Here is a 19,807-nt window from a genome sequence, read left to right as displayed (position 1 = left end):
CTTTCTGGGTCCAAATCAGAACCAATTCTAACAAAGAAACAAGACACAGGACCCCTGCAAGATGCTAGGTCTCCAGCACTGGCCCTCTGTAGAGGTAGAATAGTATTTTTAAAAATAGAATGGGTCCATTTTTATTTACTTCTGGGTTATGTAAGAACTACCACAAAATTAAGATCAATATACATATAATTGTCATGTAATTTCCACCATTAGCCTGAGCTTCTATCTCCATAGAATTTTTTGGTAAAGAAGCACAACGGAAGCAAAATGGAGAGATTTGAGTTTCACCTTCTTTCCTACTTCCTTCCCACAGTCTTGGTGGGCTGACAGGCAGAGAGATGGCCAGCAGCTGGCAGCGTTCATAGGTGAGGAGGGCCCAGGACTGTTTCTGCAACGGTTAATCGGGGTGCGCTGTGCTCAGTTTTTGAAGGGTTTCACTTAAAAGCAGTGTGGGGCTAATCTGACATTTTCCTTCTGCGGTCCTTTCGACCTAATCAATTCCGCAATGACTCCGTGAGAAGACAGGAGAAAATTAGCGCAGAGCGTCACAAGGGGCAAAAAATTGCCAAACGTTCCCAAGAGTGAATCCCCACGGGGTCACCCCAGAAGCTGCTGGGTAATGAAATGGGACGCATTCCTGTAAAGCGGCAGCTGTTTTACAGAGAGACGCGCGCCCGGGGCTATTCACTTCATAGCCATGGTCAAGTGACCTATAGATACTCTCCGCTCTATAACCTCACCTCGCAGGTGAAAGGTGCTTTCCCCTCCCTGATGCAATTACTAGCTGTAAGCTCAGGAGTTAAACGAGCCCCCAGTTTCCTCACTATAAAATCAGGAAAACGCTGGGACTTCCCTGGTGCTTCAGTGGTGAAGACTCCACGCTTCCACTGCAGGGGCCGCGGGTGGGATCCCAGGTCAGGGAACTAAGATCCCGCATGCCGCCCGAAGCAGCCAAAAAAAGGAAAAAAATCAGGAAAATGGTAAAGCTGTCTTCATAATGTCTGCGGAGAGGAAATGAGGAGCCCCCTGTTACAAACAAGGAGCCCCCTCGTTCTGAGACCGCGCTCTATCCTGGGGGCACCCCTCTACTGTGCTGTTCGCCACCGCCTTCCCAAATGTCCTTCTGGAAGGACTTGCTCACATCGGTCACCAGCCTCCACTTCGACCTCCAGACCAAACGGCTGGTAAAAGCAGAGGGAGGACAGAGCTGGCCGTTTCCTGTGCTGAGCTCACAGGGCCGGGCACTCCTGGTAGAGCCCAGCCTAGAGATATACCTTCTGCCCTTTCTGAGAGGGGAGAGATTTTCAGTTTTTTCTTGATTTTGAAGCAGAGGATTGATATTTTTGCGGTACGCGGACCTCTCACTGTTGTGGCCCCTCTGGTTGCAGAGCACAGGCTCTGGACGCGCAGGCTCAGCGGCCATGGCTCATGGGCCCAGCAGCTCGGCAGCATGTGGGATCTTCCCGGACAGGGGCACGAACCTGTGTCCCCTGCATCGGCAGGTGGGCTCTCAACCACTGCGCCACCAGGGAAGCCCCCGCCCTGTTAATATAACTCTGAAGGGGTCCCTCTCCGCCACCTTGACCTTTAAGCCAGGAAATTGTAGTTAAGATATGACGCAGACATTATACTGTCGCTCAAGTGCGCAGGGCCCTTGAGGAAGGATCCAGCTAATGTATAAAACATGAGTGAAGAAATGTAATAAAATGTCATGCTGTTATTAATAAAAATGGGATTTGCATACAAGTAAACAACTGCTTTTTTTTTCAGAAGAAAAACATCCCATGGGAGATCTTTTAGCATTTTACATTTCACCTCATTATGTTGACAGTCTGAACCACGGGGCTATGTACATTTAAAAAACATTATATTTTACATTACTTTGGAAGGACAACGTCTAAAATCCCATGTAAAAAAACGATTGGGTTTTTAAAATTAATTATTACGGGAGAAAACGACGAGAAATCTGTCAATGAAATGGCCTATGAAGGTCAAAACAATAATGGGTCATTCAAGCAAAATCAAAACGGGAGGGGGAGCCTCAAAGACCTCACACTGAAGGTCACTCTTGAAAACAGAGCGGAAGCAATAAAGATAAGCACAATGCTTAGGTGGCCGCGAGCAGGAGACACGCGTGTTACCTTGAAACTAGAGATGCGTGAACTTTTCTCCGCTTCCTTCAATGTTTCATTCACCCAGTTGACAATAGTGTCATCGTTGACCTTCTGCCCACCTCCAAGTTCTTCAAGAATATTCAGTGTGTACCTGGACAAAATCAAGAGTGATTTCTGGAGAAAAGTTGCTAAAGAATTCACTATTGTATAGCACAGAGAACTGTACTCAATACTCTGTAATGACCTATATGGGAAAATAACCTAAAAAAGAGTGGATATATGTATGTGTATAAGTGATTCACTTTGCTGTACAGCAGAAAGTAACACAACATTTTTAAATCAACTCTACTCCAATAAAATTTTTTAAAAAAGAATTCACTATTCACAGAGAGTCGCCAGCATAGCAAAGTTTTTCTTTTTCCTGTCACAGAAGATGGCCTGAACACCACTATATCTGAGGAAAAATGAATATGTAATGACATTAGTTCCTTTTAGAATAACAAAATAGAACTTTATACTTAGAGTGAGATGCAGAGCAAATACCACTGTCATTGTACAGAGAGAAAGCAGAAGAGAAGCAGGGAAAGGAAAATGAAACAAAGGATTTGAACCAGTGATGCTTTTCTTAAAGGAACTATGAAAATCAAGGAACAATTCAGTGTTAGAAAAGGCCAAGCACATATATCCAGAAAAAACTATAATTCAAAAAGCTACATGTACCCCAATGTTCATAGCAGCACTATTCACATTAGCCAAGACATGGAAACAACCTAAATGTCCATCGACAGATGAATGGATAAAGATGTGGTACATATATACAACGGAATATTACTCAGCCATAAAAAGAATGAAATAATGCCATTTACAGCAACATTGATGGACTTAGAGATTATCATACTAAGTGAAGTAAGTCAGACAGAGAAAGACAAATATCATATGATATCATTTATATGTGGGATCTAAAATATGACACAAATGAACGTATCTATGAAACAGAAACAGACTCTCAGACATAGAGAACAGACTTGTGGTTGCCAAGGGGGAAGAGGGTGGCCAAGGGATGGATTGGGAGTTTGGGGTTAGCAGATGCAAATTATTATATACAGGATGGATAAACAACAAGGTCCTGCTGTATAGCACAGGGAACTATAGTCAATATCCTGTGATAAACCATAATGGAAAAGAGTATGAAAAAGAATGTATATATACATATACATAGATATATATATATAACTGAATCACTTTGCTGTACAGCAGAAATTAACACAACATTGTAAATCAGCTATACTTCAAAGCCCAGGCAGCCAACATAATAAGGCAAAAATATAAAAGAGTTTCCTCTGTGTATCACAGAAGTAGAAATATTGGGAATACACATTAATCTCTAGTTAATCTCTAGTTTGAGGGTAAGAATTGCCTCAGATACATACTGTTATGAGAAGTGGGTTTTGCAGGGGAAACATTAAGAAGATGCTCCAAGCTGTTAAAATTCCACGGAGCAGAGAAGACTCACCATTCCCCAAGCTAATCTCTCTCAAAGGGTACACCCAGGGAGAGAGCCGAGCAGTAGAGCAGGTGGGCAGGTCTGCTGGCCTCACGGTTCAGTCTTGTACGGGGGGAGAGTCAAATTACCCACGGAAGACTAGAGTTGCAGTGTGTGTTGTCCAAAATGAAACTCAAGTATCCTGCCCTTGAGTCCTGTCTGCAGGGCCTCCCTAAATGAGGTCACCCTCCACTTGGGTGCTCAGGGGTTTTGCCCATTACAGAATCCATCGGGTATCTTCCTCCAGTCACTGCTTCTGCGCTAAACACAGTTCTTCCACAATCTCCCGCATGGTTTCCAAGTGTAATCTCAGAAACAGGAGCAATGCCCTGCTTCCTTCAGGTGAAAGGGCATTCCTCTCATTGGCGATGGGGAGGAAACGGGTTTCTGCAACTTTTCTTTATCAAAACAGTAAAGTCATGAGGACCCATCTGGCACCCAAGTCCTCTCAGTGACACCTCCCCAGACTCCCTCACATCAGCTGGTTCCTCTTCATTCTGCCTTTTCTAAACTACCGTTCCAGTCATGTCATTTAAAGGGACTCTCCGAGGCCCAAAGAACACAGATCCAATTCCTTAGAATGGCACCCGAGTCCTTTCGCAATTTGACCCGAGCGTCCCTTTTCAGTGCCTCTCCCATTTGCTCCTTCCCCTCCTTCTTCAAGGCTTTATGGTCACACGCACTCACGTTCTTCCAGCTGCACAGAACGATCAGCAGCTCACCGACCGCACCACGTGTCCTCCTGCCTCCTGCTTCCATGACCCAGATGCGCGCTCTGCCTTGGACGTCCTTCCTCTCTAGTGAATTTCTAATCCTGAGAACAAGTCCCAGTTCAAGCATCATTTTTCTGACCCATGCAGTATATTAATCATTATCGCTACACTTGCTTCCAGCCTGTTTCCCAGAGCTTTTGATGGAGGTGACGTGCATGTCTGTCTGCCTACCTCGTGCCCTTGGACTGAGTCCCACAGACCATATTCATCTCAGTGCTTTCACGGGTTAGCAGATGCCCAGTACCTACTGGGCATCTAGCAACTGAAAGAGGAGAGTAGTAGATGAGACGAACAGAAAGATTTTCTCCCAGAAAAAGCAAGGAGAAAGTCGAGATGGGAAATGCTTAGTCTGGGCCCAGAGATGGGACCAAAATGCTAAGGAATAACGAGTACACGTGGGATAAGTTCCATTTAGATTTTCAAAATATTACTAGTTTGGAAAAAGGCCTTGGTTTGATCGTATCATTTACGTCATAACCGGCTTGTTTCCTAACAGCATGTGCATAAAGTTACCAGCATTTACTATAGCATGTAAGAATTTCTGCCTGGTTCACTCATTAAGAGATGGTGGGTTAGTGTTTGTTTCATCAGGTCACATCCATAAATAACCTGAGAAACAGACTAGGTTTAATCTTCCAGCAGCCTCACTCATCTCAGGACCGAACTCTCACTTCCCTTTGCCAGGAGGCCCAGGCTGTTCTGTTGACTCTCTCCAGTGGACAGGAGCAGTGCTTTCAAGCCACTCCTTGAGTGAGGGAAGAAAATGGTACAGAGGAGAAGCTCACCTTTATGCAAAAGTCTATTCATGCGAATACAAAAGGCCACAAAGGGACAGGGAAACTTAGACACAGAACATCCTGGAGGCAGCTGACTGCATTCAGGGGTCTGAGAACAGCCCCCCCATGGAGGCACACAGTGCCAGTGAGCACAGAGGTGTCCTTCTGTCACCTCAAGGGACATGTGGAGGTTTAAACGGAATCAGACACCTGCTTGTAAGGGCATCAGAAAAACAAAGGGAAGAAAGGCCAAAATTTAGGTTGCAGACTCCAGTCTAGAAAGTCCATGAAGCACCAAAGGCAGATTCAAAATTGAAAACAAAAATCAATTCGGCTTGTGTCTTCCTAGGATTTTCCTTGTGAGATAATCACTCCTTATCATGAAACATGTTTTGGGGGGACTGTGCTATCGTTAAATGGAACCCTGCAGACAAGATCCCAGTATCCCTGGTGTTTGCACACCACGCGGTGCTGAGAACCCCTCTGTCAAAACGAAATGCCCCATGAGCTCCAGCTTAAGCCAGGGCCTCATCCAACAGCAGACGATGGATGGGGGGTGGGGCTGGAGGGGCTGTGATTATGACTTGTGTGCCTTCCTGCCATCAAACACTTGTGTTATTTATTTAACATGTGACCCAGAGGGACATACCTCAGTAGTTTGTTTTTCAAGGACCTATCCCCAATTCACCATCCACAGCCTGTTTGATCTGGGGAGAAGTCCCTCCTTTGCCTGCCTCAGACTCTTGATTCATCTGTTGGAGTCTAACTATTGTGGCTGTCTGCCAGCAGCCTAACTTGCCTCAGGCTTTGGTCTCCAAACTTAGACACGTGCAATTTGCCAGCTTTCCAATCTGAGAATGATTTCCAGGCTACTGAAGGGGAAAGGGAGGTTTAAGCTTTCATTTGTTTCTAGAGGGAAAAATGACATGCCATTTATTGTCCGGATAAATGACCAAATTAGCACATCTGTGAAATCCAATGAAATAAATTCCAGCTAGAACTGGCTCTAAATTTATTAGCTCTGTTAATGTGTGGCACACAGAGAAAAAAAAAAATACCCTTCTGGTGGCATTTACATAATTATCAGTCATTTCATCGCCTTTCACAGTAATGCATTTCTCTGTCCATTTTCTTATAGGCACAATTCTTATATAGTAAAGACTCATGAGAAATATGACTTATTTAGCAGGTAGAGACACAGCAGCAAACTAGCCCTTATCACATATATACTAGCCTTAAACTATGATGTTGGGTCACATTTTTATAAAACTTCCAGAATGAAGATCATATTACAAAGTGATTTTCAGATATTATGAAATTCAAAATAGAATAGAGTTGGCCTGAGTTTTCTTTTTAAGTCACTAAAATAGAAAATATCAAAGATAATTTCATCTTCAAACCCATAAGTCAATTTAACTGTTGCAACTAAAAAGACTTTTGCTTTGGTTTTTAAAAAAATCAGTACCAAAATCTAGTCTGTTAAGAATTAAAAACACATGTGAAAGAAAATAGAGAGTAGTTCAGAAATCGTTTCTGCAAATACACCAGTGAGAACGGCCATTAGGAACTTTCAGTGATGTTCTAGATACATGCAGTATAGCTCTACAGTTTTCTGTGCCAGAGAAGCCTTATGACGTCTACCTTCAATCATTAAAGAGATCCCAGTTGAGAAAGGAGTAATGGAGCATCATACTTGATAAAGCAAATGAAAATCTGGTAGTTAAATTGATTATGATCATTTCTGATCACCCTACATCACCTGGAGACACTGACATGATTACTCCAAGGACCATTATAAATATTAGGATCTGCAGACAGTGGCCTGGGAATAAAGCAGCAGTGCTTAGGGACAAACCCTTGTCTCTGCCATTACCTTGTTAGACATAATGTAATGTGACATATGGTTTCTTGGGCTTCCTTCCAGGTAGAAAAATGAATTAAGTCACACTAACATAGGTTCTAATTAAGGAACGGAAGACTTCTGCCTGGTTGGAGCTATCAGTAAAGGGGGAAAGAGCAAAGCATGTAAAAGTAAACCAGTTCATGCTTACAGATCTGCTGTCTAGAATTCTTCCCAGGCTCATGCTTTTGTACCAAAAATTGTTTACTTTTCTCACCATTTATTTTCTATTTGTATATCTTATTATATTCTACTATTGCTTAAATAATATGGCCACATAGCTCTCACATTAATCAATTTTATGTTTGACTCTAAAAGGTATCTAAAGTTCTCTGTTAAGGAAGTAGCAGGAAATTCTGCTTTTGGTCATGATGGAATAACAGGGACCAGTTTACTTTTCTGCCTTAAACACATGAAGCACAATGAAAAAATATGAAACAACATTGTTCAGACATTGGACAACAGGAAGCACAAAACAGTGGTCCCTGAGAGAAGGAAAACAAATGTGGTAAACCCTAAGATTGTCCCAGATTATTTCATGAGAGTTTCCAGGCTGCAGTGCAGGGGGAGAGAACTCAAACAGAGCATGCCAGTGACCCTGAGCCAAGTGGACAGGGTTGAGAACTCAAGGAAGCCAGGGTGCTAGAATGTGTGGGGCAGAATAGCGGAGAGAAGAGAGCTGCCCGGAGAGGACAGTCATCTAGAGAGAAAGCTCCAGAGATCTTCAGAGGGTTTGCCTCAAGTGTTCAGCTGAGTGCTACTTGGAGCATTCATGTGAGGAAATTACCAGAGGCTGGGAAAAGAACTTTCAGAAATGAATGGGCAGAACAATCCTTGGAGTTCACACAGGGCTGGCATAAATCTGGTTCCTACCAGTCAGAGTGGAAAAATCTCATGATATATGGAGCATCAAGTACTCAGAAGAGATTATCTCAGTATTGAGAGACAAAATTAGCTCGAGATTAATTAAGATTTTAAGTAAGCCCCCAAAGGATCAAATTATGCTCAAGTAACTTAACTGCATCCCAGGACAAAATTCAAGAATATTTAAAGGAATACAGAAATATCTAGCACACAGCAAGGTAAAATTCACAGTGCCTCACATACTATGAAAAATCAGTAGGCATGCAAAGAAGCAGAAAAATATGACCCATAATGAAGATAAAAATCAGTTAATAGAAACAGACCCAGAAATAACAGTTATTGTAATCATATGCTATATGTTCAAGAAGGTTAAGGAAAGAAATAGAGGAGATGTCAAAAAGACCCAAATCAAATTTCTATACACGAAAACTATTATGTCTGAGATAAAAGAAAGTATACACCAAATGGAATTAATGGTAGACATTGTAGAAGAAGAGAGCAGTGAATTTAAGACAAGGCAATAGAAATTATCCCAGATGAAACAGAGAGAGGAAAAAAATGAAATGTAAAGGAAAAAGATGATTTGAGCAACAGTGAATTTTGGGACAACTTCAAATAACCAAATAAATGTGTACCTGGAGTTCCCCAAAAACTAGAGGGTGGGTACAGGAGTCATATTTGAAGAAATAGAAGCCAAGTATTTTCCAAATTTGATGAAAACTGTAAGCCCACAGATTCAAGAATCTCAACAAACCTCAAGCACAAGAGACACCAAAGCACATCAAAACCAAATTACTTAAAATGAGTGATAAAGAGAAAATCTTAAAAGAAGCCGAGGAAGAAAGACATATTACATACAGAGGAACAAAGACAGGAATGACAACAGATATATCATTGGAAATGATGCAAGCTAGTAGACAGTGAACACATCTTCAAAATAGTGAAAGAAAAAACTATCAACCTAGAATTGTACACTCAGATAAAATACCTTTCAAAAATGAAAATATAATAAAGATTTTTCTCAGACAGACAGAAGCTGAAATAATTCCTCGCTAACAGATGCACACTGCTAGAAATATTTCAAGTAGAAGGCAAATGATATCAGATTGAAATCTGGATCTACACCATGGGAAGAAAAGCACCTGAAATGACAGATATGCAGGTAAATATAGCATATTTATCCCCTTATTCTGAAAGTCCCTTTAAAAGATACGTGACTGTAGTTACACAAATCAGTTAAAAGTTAAAGGATGGAAAAAAAATGTGCCACACTAAACTAATCAATAAGAAGCAGGAGGGCTTCCCTGGTGGCGCAGTGGTTGAGAGTCCGCCTGCCGATGCAGGGGACACTGGTTCGTGCCCCGGTCCGGGAAGATCCCACATGCCACGGAGCGGCTGGGCCCGTGAGCCATGGTCGCTGAGCCTGCGCGTCCAGAGCCTGTGCTCCGCAACGGGAGAGGCCACAACAGTGAGAGGCCTGCGTACCACAAAAAAAAAAAAAAAAAAAAAAAAAGTGGAATAGCTCTGTTAGATCATGCAATAAAAAATATGAGATCTTAAAAGAGTAGCCATGGAATTGTTCGTGTCTGTGAAGATAATTTTTGATAAAAATTCACACGTAGGGCTTCCCTGGTGGCGCAGTGGTCGAGAGTCCGCCTGCCGATGCAGGGGACACGGGTTCGCGCCCCGGTCCGGGAGGATCCCACGTGCCGCGGAGCGGCTGGGCCCGTGAGCCATGGCCGCTGAGCCTGCGCGTCGGGAGCCTGTGCTCCGCAACGGGAGAGGCCACAGCAGCGAGAGGCCCGTGTACCGCAAAAAACAAAAAACAACAAAAAAAAAGAAGAAGCAGGAGTGGCTGTATTAATATCAGGAAAAATAGGTTTTAGAGAAAAGAATATTACCAGGCATAAACAGGGTCACTCCATATGAAAAAGGGTGATTCATTAAGAGAACATAACAATCTAAAACACTGACGAACCTAATAACAGAGTTTCAAAGTACCTGAAACAAAACTGTCAGAACTGAACGGAAGAAAAAAAAAACAAAACAGGACTGCCCCGCCAACATTCCTTTGGTTTTAAGTTTAGCTTAAAATATAGTTTTATTAAATTAAATCACATCTCTGAAATTTGCAAGTATTCTTCTAGATGAAGAATACATTCAATAAAATACCATTCCCCTGAGTTGCATTACCTTCTCATTAACTGCCAGACCAAGGCCAATGTCAGGGTGCGGTTTCCTTCATTGAGATCTTGTCCAGCAATGCCAACCAGGGAAAATTTCGCTTGATTCTTCCCCAGTTCCACTGCATAGTTACAGTTCTCAAGCTGTTAATGAGCAGGAAGGGAAACAATCTAATGTCATCATCTCTATGATGATAAATACCCGAGAAAATAAGATAATAAAGACATAAAATGAAATAATAAGGTAAGATTGATTGATCTCTCAAGCCTCGTCTGGTTCTGCAATTCTAGGATTCTAAGTTAGTCAAATAATTTTCTATCTTTTCTTAAATCGAACCCCTCACTCCCACCAAAAAAATATTCATAGTGTACTTTAAGTGCAAAACGAAAATGAATTATTATGATGAACATTTTCATGGCTATATCACACTACAGAACTAGACAGCCATACTAAGTAACCTGTCTATAATATTCCTAAAATAGCTGAATTCATAGAGATTGACATAGAACATCTGAATTCTCCATCCTACACGCACACAGTAGACCGATATGTGGGACAGGTATTCCTGTGGCTATGACTCATGGCTCATTGGGTCACAGGCACGAGAAATGGTGGGAAATGTTCGTGCCAACCCCATGGCTGCTTTTACAAAACAATGTATTCCCATTACGTTGACACTAGACATACTATTTGTACAAGTCAAACTGTTAGTACAAGGCTTCGATTCTTTAGAAAATTAGAATGATGATCTTGCTGGGGCAAAAGCAACCCTGCAGCTCTGCTTGCTCTAATTATCTTAATTAGAATTTTTACATCATAAAGTTTAAAGACATCCAACATGGAATTATAAATAAGTAATCAACTGAAATAATGAACTCACTTTAATAAAACCATTCAGGTTTCTGACTGCAGTACTCTAATTTAATCCATGGATAAACAGTTATCTAAGTTTGGCCTCCTGATAAAGTATTCACAAGGTATTCTTGCAGGCTTATGACTTCACCTGCCTACCAGAACATCAGAAGAGTCATTGTTTGGAACTTCCCTGGTGGCACAGTGGTTAAGAACCCGCCTGCCAATGCAGGGGACACGGGTTTGAGCCCTGGTCCGGGAAGATGCCACATGCCGTGGAGCAACTAAAGCTGTGCGCCACAACTACTGAGCCTGTGTTCTAGAGCCTGTGAGCCACAACTACTGAGCCCATGTGCCATAACTACTGAAGCCCGTGCACCTAAAGCCCGAGCTCCACAACAAGAGAAACCACTGCATTGAGAAGCCCGCGCAACGCAATGAACAGTAGCCCCTACTCGATGCAACTAGAGAAAGTCCGCGTGAGGCAACGAAGACCCAACACAACCAAAAAAAAAAAGAGTCATGGTTTACCTTCTTCATATTGCCCCCCAGTTTGGGGTATGGTGGTTTGTTTACTCTGTTCCAATCAACAGGGACTTTAATCTTTTCATAGAGCTGGAAGATGACCAGGGCATCTGATAAGTCACTGAACAAAAACAAACACAAAAGAATTCTCAGATACTCAGCATTTATGAAGCTCCCGCAGCGGGCCAGGCAATTCCTTATATATTAGCTCAAGGAACATTCCCAGCAACTTGGCAACACTGGCATCAGTAGCTCCATCTTTAGAGGTGAAGAAACCTCGACTCAGAGAAAGGGAGGGAATTTACTGGAGGTCTCCCCGGTGTGACCACCTTTGCCCCTTCAGCAGAAACACGCAGCCTTCAGAAAAAGAAATACGGCTCTAACAAATGGTAGAGGAGATACAACCACAAACTGAACATTTACTGTTTGGCCTGCTTCTGAGCAGATCTTGGGTTTACAACAGGGATTCCATTTGTCCTTTTGCTGCTGGGTTATGATTTTTGTACTAAATACACAGCAAGATTGGTGTATGGAAGTGAGTTTCTTAACATCTGCTGCTCAATGTGGCATTTCCCCCTTCTCACCGAGGTGCACACACTTTATAAAGAGAATTGCACACCACGGTGGTATTTGAAATCTTGGGGATCTTTCCAGGTCTTGGTACCTCATATTAAGGAAGAGTCTCCCAATATTCTTACCCGTACAAATGATTGACTCGAGGGTTTACACCCAAGGAGTTCATCCAGTTCCTAAATGTCCGTTCTTCTCTTGTCTCACCTAAATGAATGAAGACCAGTTATCTTTCACGTACCTAGAAAATATGCCTTTTTTTATGATCAAAGTTTAACTAAAGAGGACGTAATAAACACTGAAAGTAGAAAAAAATAAAAACCCTAATGAATTTGGATGAGGGTTGCTATTCTGTGTTAATTTTTTTTCCATTTCAATTCAATGAGTATCTCTAGAGCATCTATTAGTAGTGCACAAGATCCTGTGTGGGGAAACTCTTCAGGGCTGTCTCTCAAAGGCTTACATTCTTTCTGGAAAACCAAGTATTATAGGCATCAAAGAGGGATCATGCAAGCTAGAGTGCTAACCTATGAGGTAGATATTTATATTTGAGTTGAGATAAAGGAGATAATTTTCTGGGCTAAATTTGGAGGGAGTGCAATTTGAGCTTTACCTTAGAGGGTTAGTAAAATCTGGATAGTAAAGAGGAAAGAGGAGAGGATTTGGGGGGATAAGTAAGGGGTGGAAGTAGGAGATTGTGTAAATATGAACACAGAGGGAGTGATAGGCAAGGTCTGTCTTAAAACCATTAGGAACTGATTTTTCAGGGATCTGTGTTGTATAGTCCACAGAGACAAGGCTGTCTAGTGGCTGGAACCAGAATCAGGGATCTTTGGATGCAAGGTAGCAGATTTTGGTTGATCTATTAGACAATGACAGTCATTATGGGTTCTTTTTTTTATTACTATAATCAATTCTTGAGCAAGGCAGAGAGATATAATGAAAGCAGCACTGTGATGTGCTTGGCAGCAGTGTGCAAAATTACTGAAAGGCAATATGCATTTAAATTAAACACACAGAGGGGATAGTGTTTGACACCAGCACGCGGGCACATTCAAGTGCTTGACGGATGGAGGAGGAGGCCCCTAAGACCTAGTGAAAGAGTTGGTGTATGATTTAATAAGAGACCGGAAGAGCCGAAAGGAAAAATAACAATCTAAAGGTCATTCTGTGGGAAGAATTATTAGTATTTGTTTGTTGATTCAAGAGATTTTGGGGTGAAAGAGAGGAAGATATCAAAGTGGAACCCAGAGTTTTGGTAACTGAAGAAAAAAAATGGTATGATTAATGGAAATGGAGAATTTCTAAAGGAGAGTGGATGTGATGGGGGCAGGGGGTAGAGAGGCAATGGGGGAAGGGGAAATGATCAATTCTGTCTTGTATATGCTGAATTTCAAGCGATAGTGATGGACCCAAATCTGGATGATCTGGAGGCAGCTAGAAATGGGTGATTAGAGGGCTTGATATACATATTTGGTAGTCAACAGAATGCACAGACCCCTGACCACTGTTTATCAAATCATACAAATGCAGCAGCGTTGGAACACAGATTGATTTTGCCCTTCCAGCTAGAGTAAAGCGTTGCAGAAAAGGATCAACCAATTTTTAAAATCTGGATTTTCTTTCTTTGGTGATATTCATTTATTATTACTTTTGTATTGATTTTCTGTCTCAATATCGGGACAATTCATGATGAAAAAAAGAAAGACATCTCTGGTGCTATCACCTATTAGAACTTGACGAAAGCTGTCTGATTTTTTTTGTCCAGTCTTAGGGCTTTAACCTCCTAAATATAACCGTCATGGATTCTGCCTCAAAATATTATTTTGTGGCCCCCGTTCTCCAAATCAAAGAAGCAAAACAAAAATCTCAGTAAGCATCTCTTAACATAAGTTAAATATCATTTTTTTTTTTTTTTTTTTTTTTGCGTTACGCGGGCCTCTCACTGTTGTGGCCTCTCCCGTTGCGGAGCACAGGCTCTGGACGCGCAGGCTTGGCGGCCATGGCTCACGGGCCCAGCCGCTCCGCCGCATGTGGGATCTTCCCGGACCGGGGCACGAACCCGCGTCCCCTGCATCGGCAGGCGGACTCTCAACCACTGCGCCACCAGGGAAGCCCAAATATCATTTTTAAATGATGAGTGGTTGCAATTTCTTGCTTCTTGGAATTAACGCTCAGTCCATTAAGTACATAAATTAGGTTTTTGGAACTCAGGATTTATTTCATCTGATAATTAAGTGCATTGTCTTCCCTAAAACATTTAATTCTGATAATGGATGAAGCCTATGTATAATGGATGTGACATAATGGTATTTGACTATTCCTGTTTGTCTGTAATTGACTTGATTAATCTATTTATTCTCTTTGTTATGTACCAGAGAATTGATGACCCGTTTGCAAATCTTCCATGTAAGGGGCTTATGTTTGCTTAGGAGGTGATTTTGAATTGCCCTTGAATTAGAATTGTGACTGCTTTTCCGAACATTTAAGCAACTAATTTCCAGTTACCTTCAAGAGCCCCCCAGTCGATGTCCTGGTTCTCTGGTTTGTGCAGGGCAGGGTATCTGTTAAAGAGGTTGGCAATAAAAGCCAAGTTCAACTTGGGGTTCCCTCGGACAACATCTGTAGCTGTGACAAACTGCCGGCAGCCCAGCCTCTCCGCCTGCTGCAACATGCATTCTGCCCTCTGGATGTCATCCTTCTCCTGCAATGAAAAAGGACGGACGTCTCAAGGCTGGGTCAAAGCCTCTCTAGGCACAAAGTAGACATGGATAACATGAAAAAGAGATGGGAATCTTACTGAAACCCTTAGTATTCAACCTCAGATAGACATTTAATAACAGCAAATTATCACTTGTATTTGCCTGAACCAAAATCAGAAAGTCACAGGTAAAAGGAATCTCAAAAGTTAAGTAATCAAGTCCTTCCATCTTCATACAGAACAGAACCATTTCAGATGAATAGTTGGTTGTCTTGCTTTTAAAGAGATTCAGTAGATTCTACAGTTTTATCATGTAAGTTCATCTCAATTATTTTCAACCATTAGCTTTCCTTTTTATTATCTTCTTGCATAGACCTCATGAATGTTCATTTATTAAGTAATAAATTATATTCCTATTTTCAGTTCATCAAAGATATTTACATCTGCCGACAAGAAGTTTAGTTTAACCGCCTTTCCCACACTGAGTTGGTATACTTGCAGCTCAGACAAAATAAATTTAAGCTACAGTGTCATTGATAAATATATAATATCTATTTGGCTTCTGCAGACTTCAGATTGAGGATCACCCCCTTAATATATTAAAAGCCTATTCAAATAGTTCTAGAGAATCTCCAGTCATTTGTAAACAGACTCTTATCAGAAGACTAAAGTTCTGTTGAAATATGGTCCATTGCCCTTTAATGCTCTTAAAAGTGTATGAAACCACAAATTTTCAGACAACTGGAACTTATTAAAACTAGAATTATCTCTTACTATGATGCTTTGCTAGATAACACTACACATTTCAGGAGCTCTACTTCTCATGCAGGAATAAGTTAACTTTAATATTAACTCATTGGATTTAACTCTAATGATATGAAATGAGGCACAAGAATGGGTAAGGCAACTTCTCTACATCAATACTAAAGTGCTGGCAAAACCGATGTTTTAATCGGACCCTTGTTGTGCCCTTTGTTTTCTTTTTTTTTTATACTGCATGGTTCTATCTATTTTTTTTTGTCAAAATTGTTAATTTTCTTTCCAAAGTTGTTTTTCTAAATAAGATAAAAACATTCCATCAAGATTTTCTTTTGGATTGACCCACAGGATATTTTTTCTTGAGGATTTCAACCATACTGATTTTCTAAGATTATTCTCTCTAAATCCTATCTGTGTCAGATAACGTGGCTGAACAACAGATGAGACAACTGTAAGAATAATTTTTTTTTTTGGATGACCACAACAAAAGCAACAATGATTGCAATTACCAAACACGAAACACACTCATACTATGTCATAATATTGACATTCAGTCCAGTAATCCTCCACTGTAACAGCTCCTTTCCTTTGCAGTGAAAATTGATTTGTATATTTTTTTGCCTCTGAGTCCTTGTGGGATTTTTTTTTTTATTCAAACAGAAAGTCACAAAAATTATAATCATCTTCATCAGTTCACTCAGTCCCATGTAATTAATTTTTTTCATCTTGATCTTTTGTTAGCACTTTTATGAATTCATCAGTTTTCCATTAGAGTTCTGAAAACGCTTATTCATTCAGTTCAGCAGTAGAGTCAGTTACCAGAAACCTGTACTTGTCAGAGTCTTTTCCATGAATTCCTTGAAGATGAAACCCTTTTATAGGAACATTTTTGCAAAAGCATCAGAGTACACCCAAAACTGTCTGTAAATGACAAAAGACTTAAAAATGACCAAGGTTTAAAGATTTGATGAAAGTTCACAAATAATGCAATTGACAAGGAAATTTAGTTATTTCTGAGATATACATTTTAAAGTAATAACTAGAATTATGACTTATAACATTATACCAGAACATATAAGATTTTTAGAAATTTCATGTAATGTCTGAAACATTTATACTAACATATCTCCATACAAATAACCCAAAGAAAGTTTAGTATTAGTTGTTTTTTGTTTGTTTGTTTGTTTATACTGCAGGTTCTTATTAGTCATCAATTTTATACACATCAGTGTATACATGTCAATCGCACTAGCCCAATTCAGCACACCACCATCGTGGTTTTCCCCCATTGGTGTCCATACGTTTGTTCTCTATATCTGTGTCTCAACTTCTGCCCTGCAAACTGGTTCATCTGTACCATTTTTCTAGGTTCCACATACATGCGTTAATATACAATATTTGTTTTTCTCTTTCTGACTTACTTCACTCTGTATGACAGTCTATAGATCCATCCACATCTCAACAAATGACTCAATTTCGTTCCTTTTTATGGCTGAGTAACATTCCATTATATATATGTACCACATCTTCTTTATCCATTCATCTGTCGATGGGCATTTAGGTTGCTTCCATGACGTGACTATTGTAAATAGTGCTGCAATGAACATTGGGGTGCATGTGTCTTTTTGAATTATGGTTTTCTCATGGTATATGCCTAGTAGTGAGATTGCTGGATCATCATATGGTAATTCTATTTTTAGTTTTTTAAGGAACCTCCATACTGTTCTCCATAGTGGCTGTATCAATTTACATTCCCACCAACAGTGCAGGAGGGTTCCCTTTTCTCCACACCCTCTCCAGCATTTGTTGTTTATAGATTTTCTGATGATGCCCATTCTAACTGGTGTGAGGTGATACCTCATTATAGTTTTGATTTGCATTTCTCTAATAATTAGTGATGTTGAGCAGCTTTTCATGTGCTTCTTGGCCATCTGTATGTCTTCTTTAGAGAAATGTCTATTTAGGTCTTCTGCCCATTTTTGGATTGGGTTGTTTGTTTCTTTACTATTGAGCTGCATGAGCTGTTTATATATTTTGGAGATTAATCCTTTGTCTGTTGATTCGTTTGTAAATATTTTCTCCCATTCTAAGGGTTGTCTTTTTGTCTTGTTTATGGTTTCCTTTGCTGGGCAAAAGCTTTGAAGTTTCATTAGGTCTCATTTGTTTATTTTTGTTTCTATTTCCATTACTCTAGGAGGTGGATCAAAAAAGATCTTCCTGTGATTTATGTCAAAGGGTGTTCTTCCTATGTTTTCCTCTAAGAGTTTTATAGTGTCCAATCTTACATTTAGGTCTCGAATCCATTTTGAGTTTATTTTTGTGTATGGTGTTAGGGAGTGTTCTAATTTCACTCTTTTACATGTAGCTGTCCAGTTTTCCCAGCACCACTTATTGAAGAGACTTTCTTTTCTCCATTGTATATCTTTGCCTCCTTTGTCATAGACTAGTTGACCATAGGTGCATGGGTTTATCTCTGGGCTTTCTATCTTGTTCCATTGATCTATGTTTCTGTTTTTGTGCCAGTACCATATTGTCTTGATTATTATATCTTTGTCGTATAGTCTGAAGTCAGGGAGTCTGATTCCTCCAGCTCCGTTTTTTTCCCTCAAGACTGCTTTGGCTATTTGGGATCTTTTGTATCTCCATACAAATTTTAAGATGATTTGTTCTAGTTCTGTTAAAATTCCATTGGTAATTTGATAGGGTTTGCATTGAATCTGTAGATTGCTTTGGGTAGTATAGTCATTTTCACAATATTGATTCTTCCAATCCAAGAACATGGTATATCTCTCCATCCGTTGGTATCATCTTTAATTTCTTTCATCAGTGTCTTATAGTTTTCTGCATACAGGTCTTTTGTCTTCCTAGGTAGGTTTATTCCTAGGTATTTTATTCTTTTTATTGCAATGGTAAACGGGAATGTTTCCATAATTTCTCTTTCAGATTTTTCATCATTAGTGTATAGGAATGCAAGAGATTTCTGTGCATTAATTTTGTATCCTGCAACTTTACCAAATTCATTGATTAGCTCTAGTAGTTTTCTGGTGGCATTTTTAGGATTCTCTATGTATAACATGTCATCTGCAAACAGTGACAAGTTTACTTCTTATTTTCCAAACTGTATTCTTTTTATTTCTTTTTCTTCTCCGATTGCCATGGCTAGGACTTCCAAAACCATGTTGAATAACAGTGGTGAGAGTGGACATCCTTGTCTCGTTCCTGATCTTAGAGGAAATGCTTTCAGTTTTTCACCATTGAGAATGATGTTTGCTGTGGGTTTGTCGTATATGGCCTTTATTATGTTGAGGTAGGTTCCCTCTATGCCTACTTTCTGGAGAGTTTTTATCATAAATGGGTGTTGAATTTTGTCAAAAGCTTTTTCTGCATCTATTGGGATGATCATATGGTTTTTATTCTTCAATTTGTTAATATGGTGTATCACATTGATTGATTTGCGTATATTGAAGAATCCTTGCATCCCTGGGATAAATCCCACTTGATCATGGTGTATGAACCTTTTAATATGCTGTTGGATTCTGTTTGCTAGTATTTTGTTGAAGATTTTTGCATCTATATTCATCAGTGATATTGGTCTGTAATTTTCTTTTTTTGTAGTATCTTTGTCTGGTTTTGGTATCAGGGTGATGGTGGCCTCATAGAATGAGTTTGGGAGTGTTCCTTCCTCTGCAATTTTTTGGAAGAGTTTGAGAAGGATGGGTGTTAGCTCTTCTCTAAATGTTTGATAGAATTCACCTGTGAAGCCATCTGGTCCTGGACTTTTGTTTGTTGGAAGATTTTTAATCACAGTTTCAGTTTCATTACTTGTGATTGGTCTGTTCATATTTTCTGTTTCTCCCTGGTTCAGTCTTGGAAGGTTATACCTTTCTAAGAATTTTTCCATTTCTTCCAGGTTGTCTACTTTGTTTTCAATGAGTCCTCATACCAGACACCTCTAAAAACTCAGTCGATCTTGTCCAGCCCTTTCTCCCATTACCCTCAATGGTGTAGTGAGGCAGGGCTGTGGCTGAGTGGATTTTGGAGCCATCCTGGGCTTAAATCCTTTCTATGCCACATACTGGCTCTGTGGCCATGAGGTGATTATTAACTTTTTCTGACCTTCAGTTTTCTCAGTTATAAAACATAGTTATTAGCACTTACTTTAGTGAGGTTTGCAAGGATTAGGGGCAGTGTAAGCAACATGCCCAGCATAATACCTGGCACATAGGAAGAACCCAGCAAGTGGGGT

At 40.3% G+C, this 19,807-nt stretch overlaps 1 protein-coding gene across 10 annotated transcripts in view; it reads right to left on the bottom strand.

Moving 5' to 3' along the window:
• LCP1 (lymphocyte cytosolic protein 1) overlaps positions 1–19,807 on the bottom strand; it is a 138,136-nt gene that overhangs the window by 6,166 nt on the left and 112,163 nt on the right. For all 10 annotated transcript variants that reach the window (XM_067016626.1, XM_067016622.1, XM_067016624.1 and 7 more), the window contains 5 exons: positions 14,610–14,805; positions 12,230–12,308; positions 11,538–11,652; positions 10,164–10,297; positions 2,142–2,265 (listed from right to left, as the gene is read on the bottom strand). In XM_067016626.1, the coding sequence (XP_066872727.1) occupies positions 2,142–2,265; positions 10,164–10,297; positions 11,538–11,652; positions 12,230–12,308; positions 14,610–14,805 (648 nt within the window). The remainder of the gene's footprint in view (positions 1–2,141; positions 2,266–10,163; positions 10,298–11,537; positions 11,653–12,229; positions 12,309–14,609; positions 14,806–19,807) is intronic.

The sequence above is a fragment of the Kogia breviceps genome, chromosome 16, assembly GCF_026419965.1.
Source record: "Kogia breviceps isolate mKogBre1 chromosome 16, mKogBre1 haplotype 1, whole genome shotgun sequence".
NCBI classification, from domain to species: Eukaryota; Metazoa; Chordata; class Mammalia; order Artiodactyla; family Physeteridae; genus Kogia; species Kogia breviceps.
The sequence above is the reverse complement of the archived record's forward strand: the minus strand, read 5'-3'. Positions and strand labels throughout refer to the sequence as shown.